Below are 25,063 nucleotides of genomic sequence, written 5' to 3' on the forward strand. Positions count from 1 at the left end.
TGGAAATTATACCACAGTAAAACTGACCAAAAATTACAAAGAGAAAAAAATCAACTCTTTGGAACCAAAGGTGAAAAAAAATAAAACACTATTTGCAGTAAGAATTTTTTAGGTGTAAATCAAAATGGGAACTACAGATTATTTTAAATTTGTGACAGTGACAGCATGAGAGTTATGTGATGTGGCCGGAGCTTTGCTGCAAATGAAATTTTAGCTTTAAATAATTTTGTTACCAGTTGGAGTAGAAATTAAACAACTCAAGGAGCTAGAATAATATTCATATCACTCACATGGAAAATAGGAAGATGTATTTACTTGTTTTCATTTAACAGATGCACATATGACATTTACAATGTACTATATCTTTATAAAGATAAAAACAAATAGGTGTTGATAATATCTAATTCTTTGAGATGATTGGTAAAAAATAGCCTGTGAAAGGCTAACTAAAAATAAAATCGAGCAAACATATCCTACATTACGGCTGAGGAGTGGAGAGATGTGGAGATTAAAAATGAGGGAATGCATTTCAAAACTACTGTAATAAAATTTAAAATCTTTATAAAGTGGATCATTATCTAAAAAACAAATCATCAGAAGGTAATTGTGATAGGATATCTGAAAGGATTCTTTCAGCCTTATTTCTCAGTATTCCCATATTTTAATTTTTCGCTCTAGCCAAGTGAGTCTGTACAGCGTTCCCTAAGCATAACTTGTTTTTTCCCTCATAGTCAGCATTGTTTACTTACTTTTCTCTGGTAGTAATGCCATTTTCTCTCTTTTCTATGTATTGAGAGGCTGTCTTTCAAGCAAGTACACATCCCATTTCCTTCAGGAAATTACCTCGGCATCTTAGCTGGAAAATAACACATCACAATACTCATCTGTCATTTATTGTGCTCTGTAGAATTATGTATCTTTTAATGCTATGTCTTCTTCTTCCTTCTGGAAAATAACTTCATTGAATATTTGCACTATGTATATGCCTTTCGATTACAGGGGAAACAAAATTTACTTTATGCGGAGTCAGAACTCTGGAAATAAGTATTTATTTGATTGCTCAAAGTAAATCAAGACAAGACTCAAGTTAGGAAAAAGTGATAAACTACCACTTCAGGTGAAGTTAGGATTCTTGGATGATAAATTTCTAGTTATATGTGTGTGAATGAAAGAGTGGATTCAGTCTTTTCTGCCTCAAGCTCTAGATAAATATATATTTTAAGAAAATGTGCATCTACTTAAGCCTCAGTATCTTATTTGAAAAATGGAGATAATACTATATTGAGTTTTTAGGTACATATGAGATAGTGTATACACCTGGCTTGGGACATATTCAACCCTGCATAGTGGTTACTTTCCCCACCTTTCAGATGATGTCACAATTACTTGCACCTATTAATTAGCTGTTTCCCCATTTGATATGCCTTAATATTTTGGTTGATAGCAGTTAGCATACTTAGATTGAAATAACACATAATTCATGTTTTATTCCAGTTTAGATATTTCTTTGTTCCCAAGCATAACCTGTATTAATTTGCTTTTTCCTCATTAGGACTATTGTAACTTGCATCTTCTACATTTTTTGTGAAGCAGTGTTTACTTTTTCACCGGTCATTGCTGTCTCGATTGGTATATGTTTGGCTAATTTTCTCATAGGTCACTAGGCTAATTCTTTAAGATTAGGACCCTTTGGATGAGCAGTTAACATTTGAATTGGTATTTTTCTCTTTTTTCCCTCCAAAAAGAGAAATGGACAAATTAAGTCGATATTAATGGATTGCTGTGGTGAGACCTGCCTAAGATTGATGACCTGTTGATGACTATCATCTGCTGGTTTAGGCAGTCTGGAGCCTGGTTAGACAGTGGCAGAGAAGTGTTATCTTGGATTTTTCAGGACCTTTGGTCAGAAAAGTCCATTAATATAAACAGCAAAAACAAATCTTTGAGTGTCTGGTCAAGTTATTTCCACAGTCTTTTTAATCATTCCTAAAGTTAAATGAGTACTCTACCTGAATTTATTTCGGCATTATATACCTCTTGAGGTACAGAGTTAGCCACCTCACTACCTTGTAGAAGTTTAATAGCCTTTCAAATTTAATTATTATTATTCTTACATTCCTGAAAAATAATAATCATTTTGAACCAGGTTTGTACTCTGAAGTGTTTTTATAGAACTGTTCTGTGTCCTATGGGGAAATATGTATTTTTTCAGTCTTTCATGATAGCATTTACAGTAATTTGAAAGAAGCAGTTTCAGAAATCAAAGTGTTACTGTACTAATGTTCCTGGTTTGTCACTGTGATAGCATGATTTTGTACTGGGAGAGGAAAAACATAGCCAAAGTTTTGGTTTATTGTAAAAATTAGCAGCAAAATAACTAACAGTGATAAAACTTTTTTCTTTTCAGGGCCAAGGAATATGAGAGTTTAATGCAAACAAAGAATTCTGGCTGTGACTCACCTTATAAAGCAAAGTGAGTATTTTATCCCACATTTCAGTTTGCCTTTTCTTCATTCTCTGCCTGTAACAAAAGTGTATCTAAGCCATCATATTATGCCTGTGATCCAGGGCTTTGTTTCTGATTCCTACATCATTCTCTTATCACACTGGTCTCCAACTAGAGGCAATTTTGACAGGGGATATTTGACCATGTCTGGACACAGTTCTCATTAGCACAGTTTGGGGAAAAGGTGCTATTGGCATCAAGTGAGTAGGGATCATGGATTCTGCTAAACATTCTTCAGTGTACAAGATAGCTCCCCACAGCAAAGAATTACCTTATCCAAAATGTCAATAGTGCTGAGATTGAGGAACCCTGGTATAACAGATTAGGCTGTGATGGTGATTTCTCTGAGGAGAACTCTTTAAGGATTGTTCCTAGGATTGTTCCAATACTTAAAGAGAAAAGGAATTCCCTAATTCTAATTGGATGAGATTTTAGATGATGTAAGAGATTTTAGATGAGAATTTAGATCTCATCGTTGGAGTGTAAGTGTAATTAAGCAATAGCTAGGTAACAAAACATTATCATTTTGCTCCTCTCAAAAATACTGCTAGAAGTCCAGTAAGAAAATTATTCACTTATACTGTTGATTGGAGTACAGATTATGTGTAGTCTTCTTGAAGGGCAATATGTATTAGCTTAAGAAGGTCTGCTTCAGACTTCAGGCTGCTCAGTAAATAACGCAAAGTGTGCCCAAATATTTATAGATAAAGATGACTATTTCACTGTTATTTATAACAGAGAAGTATTTTTTCTTTTTTTGTTAAAAATAGCTGAAATATTTTTTCTTTTTTTGTTAAAAATAGCAGTGAAGGGCCGGCCCGGTGGCATGCTCGGTAGAGTGAGGTGCTTGGGAGTGCGGCGGCGCTCCCGCTGAGGGTTCGGATCCCATATAGAAGTATTTTTTCTTTTTTTGTTAAAAATAGCAGTGAAGGGCCGGCCCGGTGGCACACTCGGTAGAGTGAGGTGCTTGGGAGTGCGGCGGCGCTCCCGCTGAGGGTTCGGATCCCATATAGAGACCGGTCCGCTCACTGGTTGAGTGCGGTGCGAGCGTGACACCGAGGGTTGCAATCCCGTTACCAGTCACGAAAAAAGACAAAAAGGAAAAAAAAAATAGCAGTGAAACAGTCAAGAAACAAATTTCTCAAATAACCCGTTTTTGGTGTAGGTATGCTACAGAATGTTAACATAGCCATTATTTATATTTACAATAGAAATATTTTTGTCTGTCAGAAATAAGATACCCATCAGATAACTACTTTTATTTATTATTGTTCTGGAAGTATTAGCCAGTGCAGTTCTAAAAGAAAGAAAAAAGGGATATAAAATATTAAAGGAAATAACAAAATTATCAAGATTATGATGGTACTGTATATCTCAAAGCCGAAGAGAATCATGTGAAAAACTAGTAGAAACAATAAGAGAAATCAGTTGGGTAAGATGACCAATTACCAAATTAATATGATAATATTAGTAATAGGTAACATTTACCGAACCTTTACCTTATGCCAGATTCTGTGCGTGCTGACTCATTCCTCAAAACAACTCTATGATGTTAACTAGGGAAAGGAAGATCTAGAGAGGGTACCTGCTTGCAGTTATGCAACAGCATATCCAGAATACAAAAAATAATAGCTTTTCTTTGTGATAACCAGTTTGAAAATGTAATCATTTACAGTACCAATAAAAAATAAGATATTTAAGAATAGACTCAACAAGAAATGTGAAGAATCTATAAAAAGAAAACCTTAAAATGCTAACCAGGATATAAAAGAAGACTTGTAGAAATGGAAAGACAAGTCATGCTCTTGGATAGAAGTCACAGGATAGTAAATTCTCTATAAATATTTGACAAATGTAATCCCTATAAAATAGCAACCTTTTTTTTCATATAGCTAGAATCATTCTAAAGAGCATATAGACAAATAAATGTAAGTATAGGTGGAAAGCAAGGGAGGACTAAGCTATCAGGTATTTAATACTATTTTAAAGATGCACTGGCACCTTAAATAAAAATACACAGTGTTGGAAGAGATTTTAAAACGGTCTAGAAATAGACCCAAATACTTATGAGATTTAGTGTATGTCTTTGGTATAGTGTTTGCAAAGATGGCTAGAAGAAGTTGAGCCATTCCTGGAGGCATGTCCGCTTGCACTATATCTTTGCCACTTTTCCCATCATGGGGTGGACTCTATTTCCCTTCCTATTGAAACTGTTTTGGCCTTGTGACTTGTTTTGACTCACAGAAAGCTATAGAAGTGATATGTGACTTCTGAGCTTTGGTCTCACAGATCTTGTGGCTTCTGTTCTCACCCTCACTTTCTTGCTGCCATGAAACAAGCCTGGGTCAGCCCCTTTAGGGTGAGAGATTACATGGAGGGACAGGGTCAGTTGTCTTGTCCCATTATCCCTGCTGAGTGCCCCAGGCAGAGGAGGAAGGCCATCCAGGACCAGTCAGCACCTAGACAACCTACCAAGTGACTGTACTTGCAATATATGTTACCTGAGGTGAGACCAGAAGAATTACCTAGGTGAGCCCACATCAAACTGCAGGGAGCAAATAGATAGTGGTTGTTTTAAGACACTAAGTTTTGAGGTAGTTTGTTTCACAGCAATAGATTACTACTTATTCAAGTGTGAGCTAACAGTATAATGCCCACTAAACTGAGAAGATATTCTGAGATCAAAGAATGAAGCAGGCAACTCCACACAGTTTACAAGGAGCTTATTATTATTATTATTATTATTATTAATGGGTGGTTGCTTACAGGGTTCAGGAGGAGTATCAGTCCATCCAAGTGCTGTGCACTTGCTTTCTGCATACCCTGGCAAGGGGGGAGAGATGAGGCTTATAAGGGACTTAGAGAGAAAAGTGGAGCGATGTCAAAGGAGGAAAGGTTGTGGAAGTGCAAGATTCCCAGGCACTCCGCAGCTACCTCTGTTGCTTATCTTTGAGGTTGCCAGTGTCACTCCCTTTATCTCAAGCATAGCATTCTGTTCCTGTTCCTCCCTCAGTTGCTAAGCAACTTGTACAGGGGAAAAATTGTAACTATTGAAGCCAGAACCCCAAAGGCCACAAGGATGGAGTGAGTTCTGACCAGCATTCCTACACTTTAGCCCCTGACATCCAAGTGGCCCTCACAGTCTTATCCATCAACCTTCCTAGGGCGAGGGCCCTAGGGCAAGATATCAGGAGGTGATTTATTCATTCAGTACAGAAAGGGGCTATGGAACCTAAAATTCTATGTTCAGCATGTATCCATTCTAGCTTATCGCAAACATGATAGGTTGTAGGTATCTTTGAAACATTAGTTCTCTAACAAAAGAGTATATATTTTGTGTCATCCAGATTGAACAGTACAGTGGGTTTTGTTTTAGTATTTAAGGTTCCTAAAGGGTCCTTAGTGTGAGTAGCCAGCAGCTCCACACAGAGTTCCCATTCAGTTCTGTTAAAGGGAATAACCGTCCATGGTATCCTTTCTGAATTGGACATTGGCAGCAATCCATATACCCAGCAATTTGATCAGTTGTGAGCTTCAGCATACGGGGCAGCCCAGGACAGAAAGGCATTCCCTGATGTTGCAGGCAGGAACCTGAAAATGGGGAAGCTAAGATGATAAGACAAATGTTTTTAAAGGCATTAAACAAGGTACGTCTACATCTAGTAACAACATAGTTGCTGTTTGATCACCATTGGTCAACATCACTCCTGTTTGGGGCATTTTCCTGGGTGGGCAATACAATACATTTTCGCCTTTGATGTTATCAGTTGGTACAGGTATATCATAGATGGGGACCTCAGTTGGAAACCATTATGGTAAGCTTACCTCTGTCCCCTTCTTTATGAATCCCAGGGAGGCTATAGTAGCCACGGTAGGGTGATATGGTTATAAGGCAGATGAAAAGTCCATAGTTTGTTGTGGGCCTCAGCCCGCTCCTGTACATCATGTCTGGTGAAATGAGTCCCTTGATCATTATCTGTTTGAGCCAGGATCCCATACATGTTTTCCAACTTTGTGAGTCCCTTTATTGTAGCAACTTGATTTGCCTCTTTATGGGCAAGTCCAGTGGCAGTGTCTGCGCAAGTCAGAATGTACTTGTGTCCCTCCGATATTAGCAGTGAGCCAGTGTAATCTATCTGCCATCAAATGGCAGGGCAGGTAGAACACCCAATGTGTTCTGGCATGTCTTAGGGGATATCATCTCAAGTGACGCTGTGGACAATCCTTGCCTGCAGCCTGAGGTTCTGAATATTTTATGGGCTGATGTAATCTCTTCATTATTTCCCACATTGTTTGTTTGTGGGCTCTGATGGCCAGACTTATGATAAACCCAGTCAGCTACATCGGAGGGTGTTAGTAAGTCCCCTGCAAAACAGCTCAGGCTCAGTTAAGGCATCAGCCTCGTGATTGCCTAGCAAGATGGTTGAGGAGTGAGCTGACACATGCCATACAGACACCTGGGCTGCTGACTGAGCACAGACTCCCCACATGTCTCTCCAACATCCCATAGTGGCTTACAAAGTATTGTCCAGTCTTCTTGGTGCCACTGTGGCATCCAAGTAGTCAGGCCTTTCCACATAGCCCAGCTGTCCATAGCTATGTTAAATGGCATCAATTTGTGGGTCAATATGATCCACATTGCTTGTAGTTCAGCCCACTGCCTGCTCTGTTTTATTCCCTCCTCAAACCAGATAATGTCAGATTCCAATCAGATGGCAGAGGAATGCCAGGCGGGTGGATTTCCTTGGCTCTTACTTTGTACAAGGTATCCTGGGGAGGGGTGCCTATGCCTTCCCACACTTGTGGGAGGAATGGAGTGAATTGTCTGCTAGTTTGGGAGTGGGGTCTGGATCCATGTATGTAATCAGCCCCAACAGCATGTGCAGTTCTTGTGACAACGGACTAGTGTCGTAAGAGGTCCATTGTAAGTACGCATGCCATTTCTGTAATGTGCTTACCTGAGCACTGGCACTCTTCAACTTCAAAAACATGTCCTTAATCCATCCATTTACTGGCAAGGAGGTGCATACTTCTACTAGCAAGTCATTTGTCAAGTCTTGTCTCTGCTACAATGCCAGATAGATGGCCAAGACCTGTTTTTCGATAGGGCTGTTCCTAGTTTTTGTACCTTCCCATCGGTGTGGCCAGAATCCTGACAGGATGAGTTTCACACTCTGTTTGCACCAAAGGCTTCAACCAAATCCCTCTGGATAGACAGTAGCATCCAATTTATATCTTATGCCTGGAGTCAACACTTCTAAGTCCTGTGCTTGTTTGACAAACAATTTAGCTTATTAAATGCCTGTTGTTGGGGCGGTGTGGCCAGAATCCTGACAGGATGAGTTTCACACTCTGTTTGCACCAAAGGCTTCAACCTAATCCCTCTGGATAGACAGTAGCATCCAATTTATATCTTATGCCTGGAGTCACCACTTCTAAGTCCTGTGCTTGTTTGACAAACAATTTAGCTTATTAAATGCCTGTTGTTGGGGGATATTCTAATCCCATTTAGCTCCCTTCTTCATTATAGTGTAGAGGGGTCTCAAGACATGTGCAGGGGAAAATTGTAACTATTGAAGCCAAAGCCCCAAAGGCCATGAGGATGAAGGGAGCTCTGACCAGCCTTCCTACACTGCTACATGACAAAGGTGGAATTTCAAGTTATTAGGGAAAGGATAGATTAGCCAATAAATGTTCATGAATTCTCTTTTCTGTCGTTACTCTGAAATAATTTGCTGATAAATCAAAGATATAAAGATAAAAAATGAAACTGTAAAAGCACTAGAAAATATGTAAAAGAAATGTCAAAGGCCTTTCTGAATAAAGTTCTGGATACAGGTATGATGAATTTGATAAAAACTTTATACCTAAGAAGAATATCATAAACAAAGAAAAAAGAGGGTTGAAAATATTTACAGCAAAAATGATAAAGAGCTAATGTTTTATATAAATAAATACCTCTTATAAATTAGTATGAGCTAGATCAACAATCAGTAGGAAAAAAATATTGGATATGATCAGATAATAAAAAGAAAAAGTATTAAAAGTGCCCTATTTCTTGTTTTACTTTTTAAATTCAAAAACTAGATAATTGGATTTTTAAAAATCATGTTTATAGAGACTTTTTGATGCTGTGAGGAAATGCTTATGATGATTGAAAAACTGTCGATGTTGATACAGTATGAGTTTTATACATTAAAATACCCATCCTGAAGGATAATAGTGGCTACCTAAATTCACACCTCTGTATACATCTTCCTAAAAACTATACGTATCAACAAAGAGAAAATTGAATCATTGATAACTCATACCTATAACTGTGTTTAGGAGACACAGATGACTACCAATTTCAGTTTAATTTTTCTTTCAATTTTTTAAATTGTAAAATACACATAACAAAATTTACCATCTTAGCCATTTTTTTTGTATGCTAACAAATAGCTTTTATTTTATTTTTTTTTAATTTTATTTTGTCGATATACAATGTGGTTGATTATTGTGGCCCATCACCGACACCTCCCTCCCTCCTCCCTCTCCCTGCTCCCACCCAACAATGTCCTTTCTGTATGCTCGTCATGTCAACTTCAAGGAGCTGTAATTGTTATGTCTTCTTCTCCCCCCCGGTTTTTTTTTCTTTCGTGTATGTGTGAATTTATTTATTTATTTTTACCTCCCACCAATAAGTGAGAACATGTGGTATTTCTCTTTCTGTGCCTGACTTGTTTCACTTAATATAATTCCCTCAGGGTTCATCCATGTTGTTGCAAATGGCAGTATTTCATTCTTTTTTATAGCTGAGTAGTATTCCAATGGAATACCATCTTAGCCATTTTTAATGCAGTTCAGTGATATTAAGTACATTTATATTGTTGTGTAACCATTACCATCATCCATCTCTAGAACTCTTTTCATGTTGCAAAACTGAAACTATAACCCTTAAATAATAATTCCCCATTCCTCCACTCCCTAGCTGTTGGCAACTACCATTCTGCTTTATATCGTTATGATTTTGACTACTGTAGGTAACTCATATAAGTCAAATCAAACAGTATTTGTCTTTTTGTGATTGGCTTATTTCACTTCATATATATCCTCAGGGCTTATCCATGTTTTAGCGTGAGTCAGAATTTCCGTCCTTATTAAGGCTGAATAATATTTCAGTCCATTCATCTGCTAATGGACATTTGAATTGCTTCCAATTTAGCAATTGTGAATAATGCTGTTGTGAACATGGGTGTACAGATATCTGTTTTGGACCCTGATTTTGGTTCTTTCTCTGGTATATATCCAGAAGTGGAATTGTTGGATCATCTGGTAAATCTGTTTTTAATTTCTTGGGGAACCATGATGCTGTTTTCCACAGAAGCTGTACCATTTTACATTCTCACCAACTGTGCACAAGGGTTCCAGTTTCTCCACATACTCACCAACCCTCACTATGTTATTTTTTGATAGTAGTCATCCAAGTGGGTGTGAGGTGGTATCTCATTTTAGTTTTGATTTTCATTTCCCTAATGATTAATAATGGTATACATCTGTTAATGTGCTTTTAGGACATGTGTACATATTCTTTGGAGAAGTTGGACTTTTTTTGTTGTTGAATTTTAGAGATTCTGTATATATTCTGGCAATTATCCCTTATCAGATATATGATTTACAAATAGTTTCTCCCATCCCGTGGGTTGCCATTTTACTTTGTTGATGCAAAACATTTTTTAATTTTCATGGAGTCCAGGTTGTCTATTTTTTCTTTTGTTTCTTTCACCTTTGGTATCATATCCAGGAAATCATTGCCAAATTCAGTGTTATAAAGATTTTGCCCTATGTTTTCTTATAAGAGTTTTATTACATTTAGGTTTTTGATCCAGTTTTAGTTAATTATTGTATATTGTGTTAGGTAAGGGCCCAACTGAATATGGATATTCAGTTTTCCCATCACAGTTCTTTGAAAAGACAGTCCTTTCTCCATTCAGTGGACTTGGCATTTTTATTGAAAGTCATTTGACCATATGTGCAAGGGTTTATTTCTGGGCACTCAATTCTATTTCATTGGTGTATATGTCTGTCTTTATGCCAGTACCTCACTGTTTTGATTACTGTAGCTTTGCAATTAGTTTTGAAATCAGGACATTTGAGTCCTCCAACTTTTTTCTTTTTCAAGATTGCTTTGACTATTCAGGGATTTCTTGAGATTGCATATGAACTTTAGGATGGATTTTTCTATTTCTGCAGAAAACATCATTAGGATTTTGATAAGCATTGCACTGAATCTGTAGGTCACTTTGGGTAGTATGGACATTTTAGCAATATTAAGTCTTCTAGTCCACAAATATGGGATGTTTTCCCATTTGTTTATGTCTTCTTTAATTTCTTCCAGAAATATTTCATAGTTTTCGTTGTACAAGTCTGTCACCTCCTTGGTTAATTCCAAAGTATTTTATTCTTTTTTGATGCTATTGTTAGTTGGGTCACTTTCTTAATATTCTTTTCAGATTGTTCATTGTTTATAGAAATGCAACTGATTTTTGAGCATTGACTTTGCATCCTGCTACTTGGCTGAATTTGTTTATTAGTTATAACAGTTGTTTTGTGGGATCTTTAGTGATTTCTACATTTTACTTCTTCCTTTCCAATTTAGATGGCTTCTTTTTTCTTTCCTAATTGCTCTGGCTGGAATTTCTAGTACTACGTTAAATAGAAGCGGTGAAAGCAGGCATCCTTACATTGTTCCTGATCTTAAAGGAAAAGCTTTTGGTCTTTCTCCATTGATTATGATATTCATTGTGGGTTTTTCATATATGGATTTTATTACGTTGAGATAGTTCTCTTTTATCCCTAGATTGTTGAGTGTTTTTGTTACGAAAGAGTATTTAACTTTGTCTTTTGCACCCGTTGAGATGATCATGTAGTTTTTTTGTTTATTTTTTTTTTTCTTAATTCTGTTAACATGGTGTATTACATTGAGTTTCATATATTGAACCATCCTTGAATTCAAGGAGTAAATCCCATTTGGTCATGGTATATAATCCTTTTAATGTGCTGTTGAATTTTGTGGAGGATTTTCACATCATTGTTCATAAGAGGAGATATTGGTCTATAGTTTTTTTTGTTTTGTTTTGTTTTTCCTTGTAGTGTCTTTGTTTGGCTTTAGTAATGCTGATTTTATAAAATAAGTAAGGAAGTATTTCTTCCTCTTCAATTTTTTGGAAAAGTGTTTTGTTTTGTTTTTCCTTGTAGTGTCTTTGTTTGGCTTTACTAATGCTGATTTTATAAAATAAGTAAGGAAGTATTTCTTCCTCTTCAATTTTTTGGAAAAGTTTGAGAAGGGTTGATGCTAGGTCTTCTTTAAATATTTGATAGAATTCATCAGTGAAGACATCGAGTTCAGGGCTTTTCCTTATCAAGAGATTTTGATTACTGATTTAATTTACTAGTCATTATAAGTCTCTTAGGATTTTTCTTTCTTTGTGATTAAGTTTTGGCATGTTTTGTATTTCTGGGAAGTGGTACATTTCATCTGGTTTATCTGATTTGTTGGTATGCAGTTGTTTGTAGCACTCTCTTCAAATCCTTTTTATTTATGTGGAACTAGTAGTGATGTCCCCACTTTTATTCTGATTTTAGCAATTTGAGTCTTTTCTCTTTTTTTCATAGTCAATCTAGCTAAAGTTTTGTCCATTTTGTTTATTTTTTGGAAGAACCAGCTGTTGGTTTTGTTGATTTTCTCTATTATTTTTATATTCTCTGTTTTGTTTATCTATGCTATAATCTTTATTATTTCTTCCTTCTGAAGGAAATAATAAAGCTTTGGGTTTATATTATTGTTCTTTTTCTCCTTTTGTAAGTTGTTTGTTAGATTTTTGATTTGAGATATTTCTTGTTTTTTAATGTAAGTGTTTATAACTATAAATGTCACTCAGCACTGTTTTCACTGTGTCCCATAAATTTTGATATGTTGTGCTTTCATTTTCACTTATCTGTGAGTACTTTCTAACTTTCCTTGTTAAGTTTTTTTCTTTGATCCATTGGTAGTTTAAAAATGTGTTATTTAATTTCCACAAATTTATGAATTTTCCAGTTTTTATTCTGTTACTGATTCCTGCCTTCCTCCTGTTGTGGTTGGAGAAGATACTGTGTATGATGTCTACCTTCTTTAATCTATTGAGACTTAATTTGTGGCCTAATATATGGTCTCTCCTGGAGAATGCTCCATATGCACTTGAGAAGAATATGTATTCTGTTGCTGGGTGGATGTCCCATATATGTTTGTTAGATCTATTTGGTTTATTGTGTTATTCAAATCCTCTTTTTCCTTACTTATTTATTTGGTTGTTCTACCTGTTATCAAGAGTAACTTATTGAAATCTCCAACTATTATTTAGAATTTTTTTGCTTCATGTGTTATGATGGTCTGTCATTAGGCACATAAATGTTTATAATTTTTATATCATCTTGTTGCCCTGAACTGTTTATTAATATGTAATGTCCTCCTTTGCCTCTTGTAACCTTTTTTAGTTTTAAGTTTATTATGTCTGATATTAGTGTAGCCACTCCTCCTCTTTATGGTTACTTTTTTGCATGGAGTATCTTTTTCCATTTTTTTCACTTTTAATCTATGATGTCTTTGGCTCTAAAGTGAGTCTCTGTGAACAGCATATAGTTGGATCATGTTTTTCATTCATTGTGCTAACCTCTGTCTTTTTGGTAGAGAGAGTTTAATCCATTTACATTTAAGTAACCACTGATAAGGAGAGACTTATCATTGTATTTGTTTTCATCTGCCTTATAACTTTTTTTTCTCCTTTGTTTTTGGCATTATTTTTTCTTTTGTTTTTAGTTAATTTTTTTGTAGTGAAACATTTTCACTCCCTTCTCATTTTCTTTTTTTTATATTCTATAACTGTTTTCTTTGTGGTTACCATTGATTACACTTTGTGGTTACACTTAACATCCTGAATTTATAAGTCTGATTTTAATTTATATCAGCTTAACCTCAACAACATACAAAAACTTTGCTCATTTGCAGCTTAATTCCTCTCAGTTATTAATATTATGAATTACATCTTTGTACATTGTGTGTCCAAAAATATAAACTAATAATTGGTTTTTAATGCATTCATCTCTTAAGTTATATAGAAAACAAAATGTGGGGTTACAAACCAAACTTAGAATAACATAGTTTTTAGACTTATAATTGTGTTTTTTAAAATGTGTTAGTCTCTAAAGTCATTAGAAAGCAAAAAAAGTGGAGTTACAGACTATGGTTATTATAATACTAGCTTTTATAATTGCCCATGTATTTACCTGTGCTGAGGTTTTATTTCTTCATGTGGCAGCAGGATACTGTCTAGTATTCTTTTATTTCAACCTGCAGTACTCCCTTCTTGCAGGGCAGGTCCAGCGGTAATGAACTACTTAACTTTTGTTTATCTGTGAATCTCTTAATTTCTCTCTCACTTTTGAAGGACGGTTTTGCTGGATATCAGATTCTTGGTTGACTTTTTTTTTTTTTAATTTAGTATTTCGAATATGTCTTCCCACTGCCTTCTGGCCTCTAAAGTTTCCTTTGAGAAATTTGCTAATAACCTTATGAGGATCCCTTATATGTGATGAGTTACTTCTCTCTTGCTACTTTCAAGATTTTCTCTTTGTCTGTGTCTTTTGAAAGTTTGCTTATAATGTGTCTCAGTGTGGGTTTCTTTCAGTTCATCCTACTTGGAGTTTTTTGAGCTTTTTTGATCTTTATATTCATGTCTTCCACCAAATTTGAAAGTTTTCAGCCATTTTTTCTTCATATGATCTCTCTGCCCTTTCTTCTCTCTCTTTTCTTCTTCTGAGACTCTGAAAATATATATGTTGGTCTGCTTGATGATGTCCCACAGAGCCCTTAGGTTCTGTTCACTTTTAATTTGATCCTTTTTTTTTTTTTTTTCAGTTTCTCAAGACTCAATAATTTCTGTTGTCTTATCTTCAGCTTTGCTGACTCTTTCTTCTGTCTGATCATATCTGACTTTTTGAATTCTTCCAGTGAATTTTTTTATTTTATTTTATCATTATTTTTTTTTCCTTTTTGTCTTTTTTCGTGACCGGCAATGGATCGCAACCCTCAGTGTCGCGCCCGTACCGGACCGGGACCGGCAACGGGATCGCAACCCTCGGTGTCGCGCCCGCACCTCACTCAGCCAGTGAGCGGCCGGTCTATACGTGGGATCTGAACCCTCGGTGGGAGCGCCGCCGCACTCCCAAGCAGTGCACTGTAGCAGTGTGCCACCAGACCGGCCCCTTCCAGTGAATTTTTCATTTCAGTTATTGTAATTTTCAGTCTAGAATTTATTTTTATTTATATTTAGGTTTTCTATCTATTAATATTTCCTTTTTTGTTTCATACATCATTTTCTTGACTTTCTCCATATCTTCCTTTAGTTCTTAGGGCATCTTTAAGATAGTTTTAAGACTTTGTCTAGTAGATCTGCCATTAGGTCTTTTTTAGGGACAGTTTCTGTTGATTTATATTTTCTTTAGAATGTGCCATACTTTTCTGTTTTTTTTTTTTTTTTTTTATGCCTTCTGATTTTTCGTTGAAAACTGAACATTTGAGTCTAATAATATATAACTCTGGAAATCAGATTTTCCCCTTTCCCCAGGATTTGTTTTTCTTATGTTTATTTTTTGTTTGTTTGTTTGTTTGTTTTTGATTGTCATAGGCTGTCTCTGTGCCAAGGATCAACCTGAGTTGTCATCTTAAGATCTTTTTGTGTCTCTCTAAGCCTTTGCCTTTCTCTTGGTATGCACAATGTCTTTCTTATTTTCCCCCATGTCCAGTTTCCATTGAATGCCCTAGTCTTTAATGTCTGGCTTCTAAAAAGGGAAAAAGAGAAAAATGAAGCAGGGTCAAGGGGGGATAGGGTGCTGGCTTTTTAAATCCCCTGGAAGTTACCTCAGCCAGAGGGAGAGGGGCTTGCAGCTAGACAGGAGAAGTAAATTCTGTTGGTGTACTGTGGAGCTAGAAGTCTACAATTAACAATAATTTACTGCATGTTACCAAATGTCTAGAAGAGAGGAAATCAAATGCCCACATCACAAAGAAATGATTAAGTTTTGTGATGATAAATATGCTAATTACCCTGATTAGATCATCACACATTGTATACATGTACTAAAATACAACTGTGTACCCCACAAATATGTATAATCAATATGTTTCAATTAAAGAAAAAAGTTATTCAGAGAGAAGTTAAGTGATATAAGTCAGAAACTTGGACCTCCATAACAAAAGGAAGAGTATCAGAGAATGAATAAGCATAGATAAAAAAAGGTATTTTTCTTATTCTTATTTAATCTAACAGATAACTGTTCAAAATAATAATAGCAACAATGTATTCTATTATGTATTTTAAATTTAATTATATGTATTCTATGATTTCTGACTTTGGAATTTGGGATTTTCTTTCTTGCATTGTAACTATTCCTTGTTTTTTAAAAAATATATTATTGTCTTTTTGGTATATAATATAATCACAATGCTGGATATCTCTGTATATTTTTTCCAGCATTTCATTATGAAAAATTTCAAAAATTCTAAACCTTTTATCCTAATATATGGTTTGCAAATACTTTTTCCCATTCCATAGGTTGCCTTTTCAATTGGTTTATTGTTTCATTTGCTGTTCAAAACCTGTTTAGTTTGATGTAATCCCACTTACCTATTTTTGCTTTCATTGCCTGTGCTTTTTGTGTCATACCCAAAAAATTATTGCCAAGACCAATGTTAAGAAAGTTTTTCCTTGTTTTCTCCTAAGCATTTTATGGTTTCAAATCTTACATCTAAGTATTTAATCTAGTCTGAGTTGACTTTGTGTATGGTGTGGCACGTAGGTGGAATTTCATTCTTCTGTAAAAGGATATCCAGTTTTCCTAGTACATTTGTTGAAGAGACTGTCCTTTCCCCATTGTATGCTCTTGGCAGCCTTGTCAAAGATGAATTGACTGTGAATGTGTGAGTTTATTTTGGGGTTCTCTGTTCTATTACTTTAGTGTATATGTCTTTTTATTCCAGTAGCATACTGTTTTCATTACTTTATAATATAATTTGAAGTCAGGAAGTGTGATCCCTTCAGCTTTTTTTTTTTTTTGGTCAAGATTGCTTTGGCTGTTTGGAATTGATTGTGGTTTCATATGAATTTGAGGATATCTTCTGTATTTCTGTAAAAGAGCCATTGAACAACTAGAATTCTGTACTCTGTAAAATTGTCCTTCAAAAGTGAAGAAGAGGGCCGAGCCCGTGGCGCACTCAGGAGAGTGCAGCGCTGGGAGCGCAGCGGCGCTCCCGCCACGGGTTCGGATCCTATATAGGGATGGCTGGTGCGCTCACTGGCTGAGCGTGGTGCAGCCGGTCTCAAAAAGGACAAAAAAAAAAAAAGTGAAGAAGAAATAAAGGCTTTCTCAGATAAACAGAATTGAAGGAAATTGTTGCCATTACATCTGCTTTGCAAGAAAAATTAAAAGAACTTATTCAGAAGAGAAGAGTAGAACTGTGTTTACTAGAGGTGGAAAAGGAGAAGTGAGAGGGAGGATAGCAGGAGCAAGAGGTTCATTAATAGACACGAAACAGCTAGACAGGAGAAGTAAATTCTGTTGGTGTACTGTGGAGCTAGAAGTCTACAATTAACAATAATTTACTGCATGTTACCAAATGTCTAGAAGAGAGGAAATCAAATGCCCACATCACAAAGAAATGATTAAGTTTTGTGATGATAAATATGCTAATTACCCTGATTAGATCATCACACATTGTATACATGTACTAAAATACAACTGTGTACCCCACAAATATGTATAATCAATATGTTTCAATTAAAGAAAAAAGTTATTCAGAGAGAAGTTAAGTGATATAAGTCAGAAACTTGGACCTCCATAACAAAAGGAAGAGTATCAGAGAATGAATAAGCATAGATAAAAAAAGGTATTTTTCTTATTCTTATTTAATCTAACAGATAACTGTTCAAAATAATAATAGCAACAATGTATTCTATTATGTATTTTAAATTTAATTATATGTATTCTATGATTTCTGACTTTGGAATTTGGGATTTTCTTTCTTGCATTGTAACTATTCCTTGTTTTTTAAAAAATATATTATTGTCTTTTTGGTATATAATATAATCACAATGCTGGATATCTCTGTATATTTTTTCCAGCATTTCATTATGAAAAATTTCAAAAATTCAGATAAGTTTGAATGAATTTTACAGTGGAAACTTATGTATCCACTACATAGATTCTATAATTAATTATTTGCTGTACTTAATTTATCACATATGTATCCTTCCATCCCCTTATCCATTATCAATGTATCAAATTTTTGATGAGTCAAAGTAAATTGCATACATCTATGCACTCCCCTTTTAATACCTCAGCGTACATATTATTAACTAGTTTATTATTTGTTTACCCTTTTTATTTATTTTGAGGTAAAATTTATATATAATAAAATACACAGATCTTAAGGGTGCCATTTTATGAGTTTTGACAAATGCAAAACACCTATCAAAATTCAGAACATTGGGCCAGCCCGGCGGCGCACTGCTACAGTGCGCCGCTTGGGAGCACGGCAGCGCTCCCACCGAGGGTTCGGATCCCACATACAGACCGGCCGCTCACTGGCTGAGCGAGGTGTGGGTGCGACACCGAGGGTTGCGATCCCGTTGCCGGTCCCGGTCCGGTACGGGCGCGACACTGAGGGTTGCGATCCGTTGCCGGTCACGAAAAAAGACGAAAAGGAAAAAAAAAATTCAGAACATTATTCAACATAGTGTTGGAAGTACTAGCCAGAGCAATCAGAGAAGAGAAGGAAATAAAGGGCATCCAGATTGGAACAGATGAAGTCAAACTGTCCCTGTTTGTGGATGATATGATCCTATACAATTAACAGCCTAAAGCCTCTACAAAAAAACTCCTAGAGTTGATAAATGATTTCAGCAGAGTTGCAGGATACAAAATCAACACAGAAAAATGAGTAGCAGTTTTATACTCCAACAGTGAACACACAGAAAAAGAAATCAAGGAAGCTAGCCCTTTTACAATAGCCACCAAAAAATAAAGTACATAGGAATAAAGTTAACTAAGGATGTGAAAAAACTCACAAAGAGAACTACAAACCATTGTTGAGAGAAATTAAAGAGGACACAAGAGGATGGAAAGATATCCCATGCTCTTGGATTGGAAGAATTAACATTGTGAAAATGTCCATATTGCCCAAAGTGACCTACAGATTCAATGCAATCCTCATCAAAATTCCAATGACATTTTTCTCAGAAATGGAAAAAACTATCCAGACATTCATATGGAATAGCAAAAGACCATGCATAGCCAAAGCAATCCTGAGCAAAAAATAAATAAATAAAATAAAGCTGGAGGCATAACACTACCTGACTTCAAACCATATTACAAAGCTATAATAATCAGAACAGCATGATACTGGCATAAAAACAGACACATGGATCAATGGAATAGAATAGAGAACCCAGAAATCAACCCATACACCTACAACCATCTGGTCTTTGACAAAGGCAGTAAATCCACACAATGGGGAAGGGACTGCCTCTTCAACAAGTGGTGCTGGGAAAACTGGATATTCAAATGTAGGAGAATGAAACTAGATTCATACCTCTCAGCATATACAAAAATCAACTCAAAATGGATTAAAGAAGTAAGTATATATCCTGAAACAATAAAACCCCTTAAAGAAAACAGAGGGGAAACACTCCAGGAAGTAGGAGTGGGTACAGACTTCATGAATAGGACCCCCAAAGCACAGACAACTAAAGGTAAAATAAATAAATGGGATTATAACAAACTAAAAAGCTTCTGCACAGCAAAGGAAACATTCAACAGAGTGAAGAGACAATCAACAGAGTGCAAGAAAATATTTGCAAAATATAGATCTGACAAAGGATTAATACCTAGAATATACAAGGAACTCAAACAACTTTACAGCAAAAAAACCAAATAACCCAATTAAAAAATGGGCAAAGGAGCTGAATAGGCATTTCTCAAAGGAAGATATACAAATGGCCAACAGACACATGAAAAAATGCTCAACATCACTCAGCATGAGACAATCAACAGAGTGCAAGAAAATATTTGCAAAATATAGATCTGACAAAGGATTAATACCTAGAATATACAAGGAACTCAAACAACTTTACAGCAAAAAAACCAAATAACCCAATTAAAAAATGGGCAAAGGAGCTGAATAGGCATTTCTCAAAGGAAGATATACAAATGGCCAACAGACACATGAAAAAATGCTCAACATCACTCAGCATCCAGGAAATGCAAATTAAGACCACTTTGAGATACCATCTCACTCTAGTCAGGATGGCTAATTTCCAAAAGACTGAGAATGATAAGTGTTGGAGAGGTTGCGGAGAAAAAGGAACTCTCATACATTGTTGGTGGGACTGCAAAATGGTATAGCCAATGGAAAATGGTATGGAGGTTCCTCAAACAATTACAGATAGATCTACCATGTGACCCAGCTATTCCACTGCTGGGAATATACCCAGAAGAACGGAAGTCATCATGCTGAAGGGATACCTGTTTTCCAATGTTTATTGCAGCACTATTTACAATAGCCAAGAATTGGAACCATCCCAAATGTTCATCATCAGATAAGTGGATATGGAAAATGTGGTATATCTACACAATGGAATACTACTCTGCTATAAAGAAGAATGAAATACTACCATTTGCAACAACATGGATGGACTTAGAGAAATTTATATTAAATGAAAAAAGGCACAGAAAGAGAAATACCACGTGTTCTCACTTATTTGTGGGAGCTGAAAATAAATAAATAAATACACAAACATAGGGTGGGGAGGGGAAGACATAACAATCGCAATAATTCCTTGAACTTTTTAAGACAAGTGAACAGATATGATGTAGAAGGGGAGGGGGGAAGAGGATTGTGTAAAGGGTCATGAAAATTGACTATAATATATATTTAGAAGTTAAAAATTTAAAAAAATTCATAACATTATCATCATCTCAGAAAGGTTCTCATATGTCCTTCCCTAGTCAGTCCCTTCACTGCCACCCAAGAGGCAAACACTGTTCTGATTTTCTTCTACCACAGATTAGAATTACCAGTTACAGGAGTGTAATCAAACAGTATGTACTCTTCTATACAAGCCTTCTTTCATTCAGCATGTTTTGTGATTCACCCATGTTGATGTGTTTATTAGTTCATTCTTTTTTTTTTTGGATTGATTATGCATATTCATGGGACACAGAGCTGACCATCATTCCTTTTTATTACTGAGCAGAATTTCATGAGTGAATATAGCCTCAGTTTGTTTATCCAGTCTCCTGTTCATGGGCACTTGGGCTGTTTCCAGTTTTTGGAAATAAATTTTGGATATAAGTTTTCATCTCTTTTAAGTGAATACCTAGGTATGGATTTGCAAGGTTCTATGCCATATGTATGTTTAGGTTCATGAGAAAACACCAGACGGGGCCGGCCCGGTGGCGCTCTGCTACAGTGCGCCGCTTGGGAGCACGGTGGCGCTCCCGCCAAGGGTTCGGATCTCACATACAGACCGGTTCCCGCTCACTGGCTGAGCGAGGTGCGGCCGCAACACCGAGGGTTGCGATCCCGTTGCCGGTCCCGGTCCAGTACGGGCGCCACACTGAGGGTTGCGATCCATTGCCGGACACGAAAAAAGACAAAAAGGAAAAAAAAAAAAAGAAAGAAAACACCAGACCTTTTTTTCAAAGTATTATTACTATTTTACATCCCTACCAACAATATCTGAGAGTTTACGTTACTTTGTATTCTCGATAGTATTTGATGTTGTCAGTCTTTTTGATTTTAGACTTTCAGGAGGGTGTGCAGTGGTATCTTGTGATTTTAATTAGAATTTTCCTGATGACTAATGGTGTTGTTTTTTGACGTACTTATAGGCCATTCATCTGTCTTCCTGTGACATGTCTATTTAGATATTGAATTGTCTTTTTATTATTGAATTGCAGATATCAATATGCTTGTGGGTTGTTTGTATTTTTTATTTGAAAAAAAAACTAAATCCAGCAGGTAAAGTTATACTTATTATCCATTCTTTTTATTACCACTTGAAACCAGGGGTAGGCAAACATGTTTTTGTATAGGGCCAGATGGTAAGTATTTTAGGCTGTGTGGGCCATAAGGTCTGGATCTCAACTATTCAGCTATTTATCCTCACAGTACAAAGCAGCCACAGACAACACTTAAATGAATTTGTGTGGCTGTGCTCAAATAAAACTTTATTTAAAAACAGGTGGTGGGTTGGCTTTTGTCGTGAGCTGTAGTTTGCCTAACCCTGCTTTAAACAATTTTACAAAGACATAATTAAAATGCCTCTTTATTTCAAAAATATCTTCCCCCTCCTCCAAGGTGCTATTTTTTATATTTTAGATCATCTCATTCTTTAATATTACCTATATATCCACAGTCATGTTTATTCCTAACCCCATATCTATATTTTTAATCTTTCTTACCAGAAACTTACTTATTCACAAAAGAGAATTTTGCTGCATTTTGATTGGCAACCACTCTTTTCTTCTTAATATTTCATATACTTTTTTAGTTTAGTGGTGATATATAGTATTCCATTGTTTATATATTCCATGATATATTAAAGATTTAAAGATCTCCTCTTATTGGCCATGTGTGGTTTTTCTTTTTCTATTATTTTTGTTGTTGCTATTAAAGACAGTGCTGCAGTGAACATCTTTGTACATATGACACTGCATATATGTGAGTGATTTTCCAGGGCAGAAAACAGAGCCAGTCTCCTAGACATGCAACCCTGCTCTTGGAAGGATCCTATACTTGGTTTAATTCTCTACTGTTGTTGTTTTGAAATTCTTAGTAATTTTGCACAAAGAGCCCTACATTTTCACTTTCTATTGTGCCATGCAAGTTATATAGCCAGTCCTGGCAAGAAGTGAAATTTCTGGACCCAAGCATATGCACATTCCAATTTTAATAGAGCCTTGCAAATTTTTTCTAGTATATTTGCGTTACCCTCAACAATTATGACAGTTCTCTTTCCCTCAAATAGGATATTATTAGGAAAATTACATTTCCCAAATTTTCATAAGCTGCTTATTCAAATGTGTAAACTTGTATTTTTTTTCATTAGTTAAAAATCAGACTTAATTTCCATCTCAAGCTTCCATTTCTACCTTAGGACATAAAATTCTTTATAGTCATTTATAGGTAAACTCAATCAAATTTAATAAGTTCTTATCATATGATGTTTAAAATATAGTTCTAAAAACATTCAACATTTGATCCTTTCTACCTTTTCTGTAGAATTAGTTTAAGCTTTGGGGTTTATATCATGGTGTGGTTTTGAGGTATTTTCTTAGCCATTTTGATTATACTTGTGCTATATAACTTGCTGGGTGAGCAGAATAAGGATCTAGTTTATACAGTGTGCATACCGTCCTCAGGTAGGTCTCTTCATCACAACCGATGAGCAATGGCTGGTCCTACATCACAGTCTTGTCATTTCAGGCCATTGGTAAATATTGGTTGCTTCCCCAGGAACTTGCCCTTTTTTACTCCTTATAGTTTTTGAACAATTTTGCTATATATACTCTGAATCTGTTTTGTTATTGCATAAAGATTCTGATTATTATATGTTTTGATGGATTGTTTCTTTTATCAATATTAAATAGCTCTAGAATTCTAGTCTCCAGGAATTCTGTTCTTCTCTAATTTTAATATTGCTATATTTGCTATTTTTTTATTAGTATTTTCTGGCTATATAAAAAGATAATATACCGTGCTTGGTATATAAAGGTATATTTTTAGTCTTTATGTTTAATTTTGATTCAATTCTCGTATAGTTAGCATATAGCTAGATTTTGCTAGTTATCCAAACTGAGTATCTGTCTTTTAATAAGTGAATTATAAATTTGACCTATTCACACTCATTCTGGTCACTGATCAATGTGGACTTATTCTTGCCATACTATTTTGTGTTTTACATTTACCATGCTTTCATTTCTCATCTTTTGTAAGATTGATGGAATCTTTTATAAAATTTATGGAATTTTTTTTCTTTGATGATTCAGAAGTCATAATTCCTTCTCTATTCTACTTAGTTTACCTTTAAATTTTTAACAGGCACTTAAGTTCATAAGAGTTAGTCAGTATATAAAACAAGAGCCTTAGCAGGCTTTGATTTTATTTACATTTACTTCCCATGTTGGTATTTTTGAGGACTTTATTTCTGGATTGTTTTTAAATTTTCTTTTATAATTAGTACATTCTTAGATTTAACTCTAAGTTTTACTTGTTTCTTTGCTTTCCAGTGTTATCTTGTGTCCCACTTCTTTCTCATGGATTAATTTTTATCTAGTTCATCCTCTAATATTCTTTAAGACTGGGTCTGTGGTTTATAAATTTTTTGTGTCCTTCCATATTTGAAAATGTCTTTTTGCCTTCACAGTTAAATGATAATTTTTCTGGGAAGGAATTCTAGATTCTAAATGTTTTCTGACTCAGAACTTTAAATCCTTATTCCACCTCTCTGTTTGCTTTGTGGCTACCAGGGAAGGATCTTTCTCTCCAGTTCTTTCAGTCATTTCTCATAGTTTCTTTTCCACAGAGAGTGATCATTCTTGCTTTCCAGAGTGATTATGGATTTATTTAATCTTATGATGTCTTTTCTGTCATTTTGGGGATTTAGGTTGAGAGTGAAGCATGTTTAACACCATTGAACTGGGTGGCAAATATTTAAGACTATTTGAAATGTACTTTTCTGCTGTTGCTGCCAAATTTTGCGCTTTGTTTGGTATGGCCTGAACTATTATTGAAGCTAGAAACTACAAAAGTTTAAGAATTGATACTCTCTTTTCTATTTTAGGCAATAATTTTATCAATTATGGAAGAAAAACAACACTGTATTTAGAGTAAATAATGTTTTGGGAGATCATTAAGAACTCTCTAACAGTGGATTCACTTATAAGTGATTTTTGAGTACTTCTCAGCCTATTTATATCTATACAGTTTCTAGTCTCCTATTCCCTCTTGATTTTACTCTAAAAAGGCTTTCTTTTCTACCACTTTATGAAAACACCCCTTTTCAAAGAGTGTGCTCATCTCCTTTTTGCTAAATCCAGTGGTCAATTCTTCATTCCCATTTCTTTCAGCCTTTCAGAAGCATATGATGAGTTTATTTATTCCTTCTCATCTTGAAACATATTCTTCACTTGGCTTCTGTATTACCACTTGCATAAGTTATCTACATCTATATTTGACTGGGACTCACTCACATGCCTGATAATTGATGTTCGCTATTAGATGAGCCTCTTCCTCCAAAAGGCAAGCCAGATCTTTTGTACATGGCAAAAGAAGCCCTTATGAAGCCTCTGCTGTGTCACATTTGCTTATGTCCCATTGGCCAAAGCAGGTCACTTGGCCGAGTCCAGAGTCACTGTAGGAAGAGACTGTACAAGTCATGGCTACATAATTCATTGGAGGTCTTTAACAGTCTATTACAA

At 35.5% G+C, this 25,063-nt stretch overlaps 1 protein-coding gene across 1 annotated transcript in view; it reads left to right on the top strand.

The window, feature by feature from the left end:
• The window catches only part of SCAPER (S-phase cyclin A-associated protein in the ER), a 396,020-nt gene that overhangs the window by 147,338 nt on the left and 223,619 nt on the right, over positions 1-25,063 (top strand). The window contains exon 14 of the mRNA XM_008574198.1: positions 2,408-2,473. Coding sequence (XP_008572420.1) covers positions 2,408-2,473 — 66 coding nt within the window. The remainder of the gene's footprint in view (positions 1-2,407; positions 2,474-25,063) is intronic.

This window comes from Galeopterus variegatus, unplaced genomic scaffold (assembly GCF_000696425.1).
Source record: "Galeopterus variegatus unplaced genomic scaffold, G_variegatus-3.0.2 Scaffold1012, whole genome shotgun sequence".
NCBI classification, from domain to species: Eukaryota; Metazoa; Chordata; class Mammalia; order Dermoptera; family Cynocephalidae; genus Galeopterus; species Galeopterus variegatus.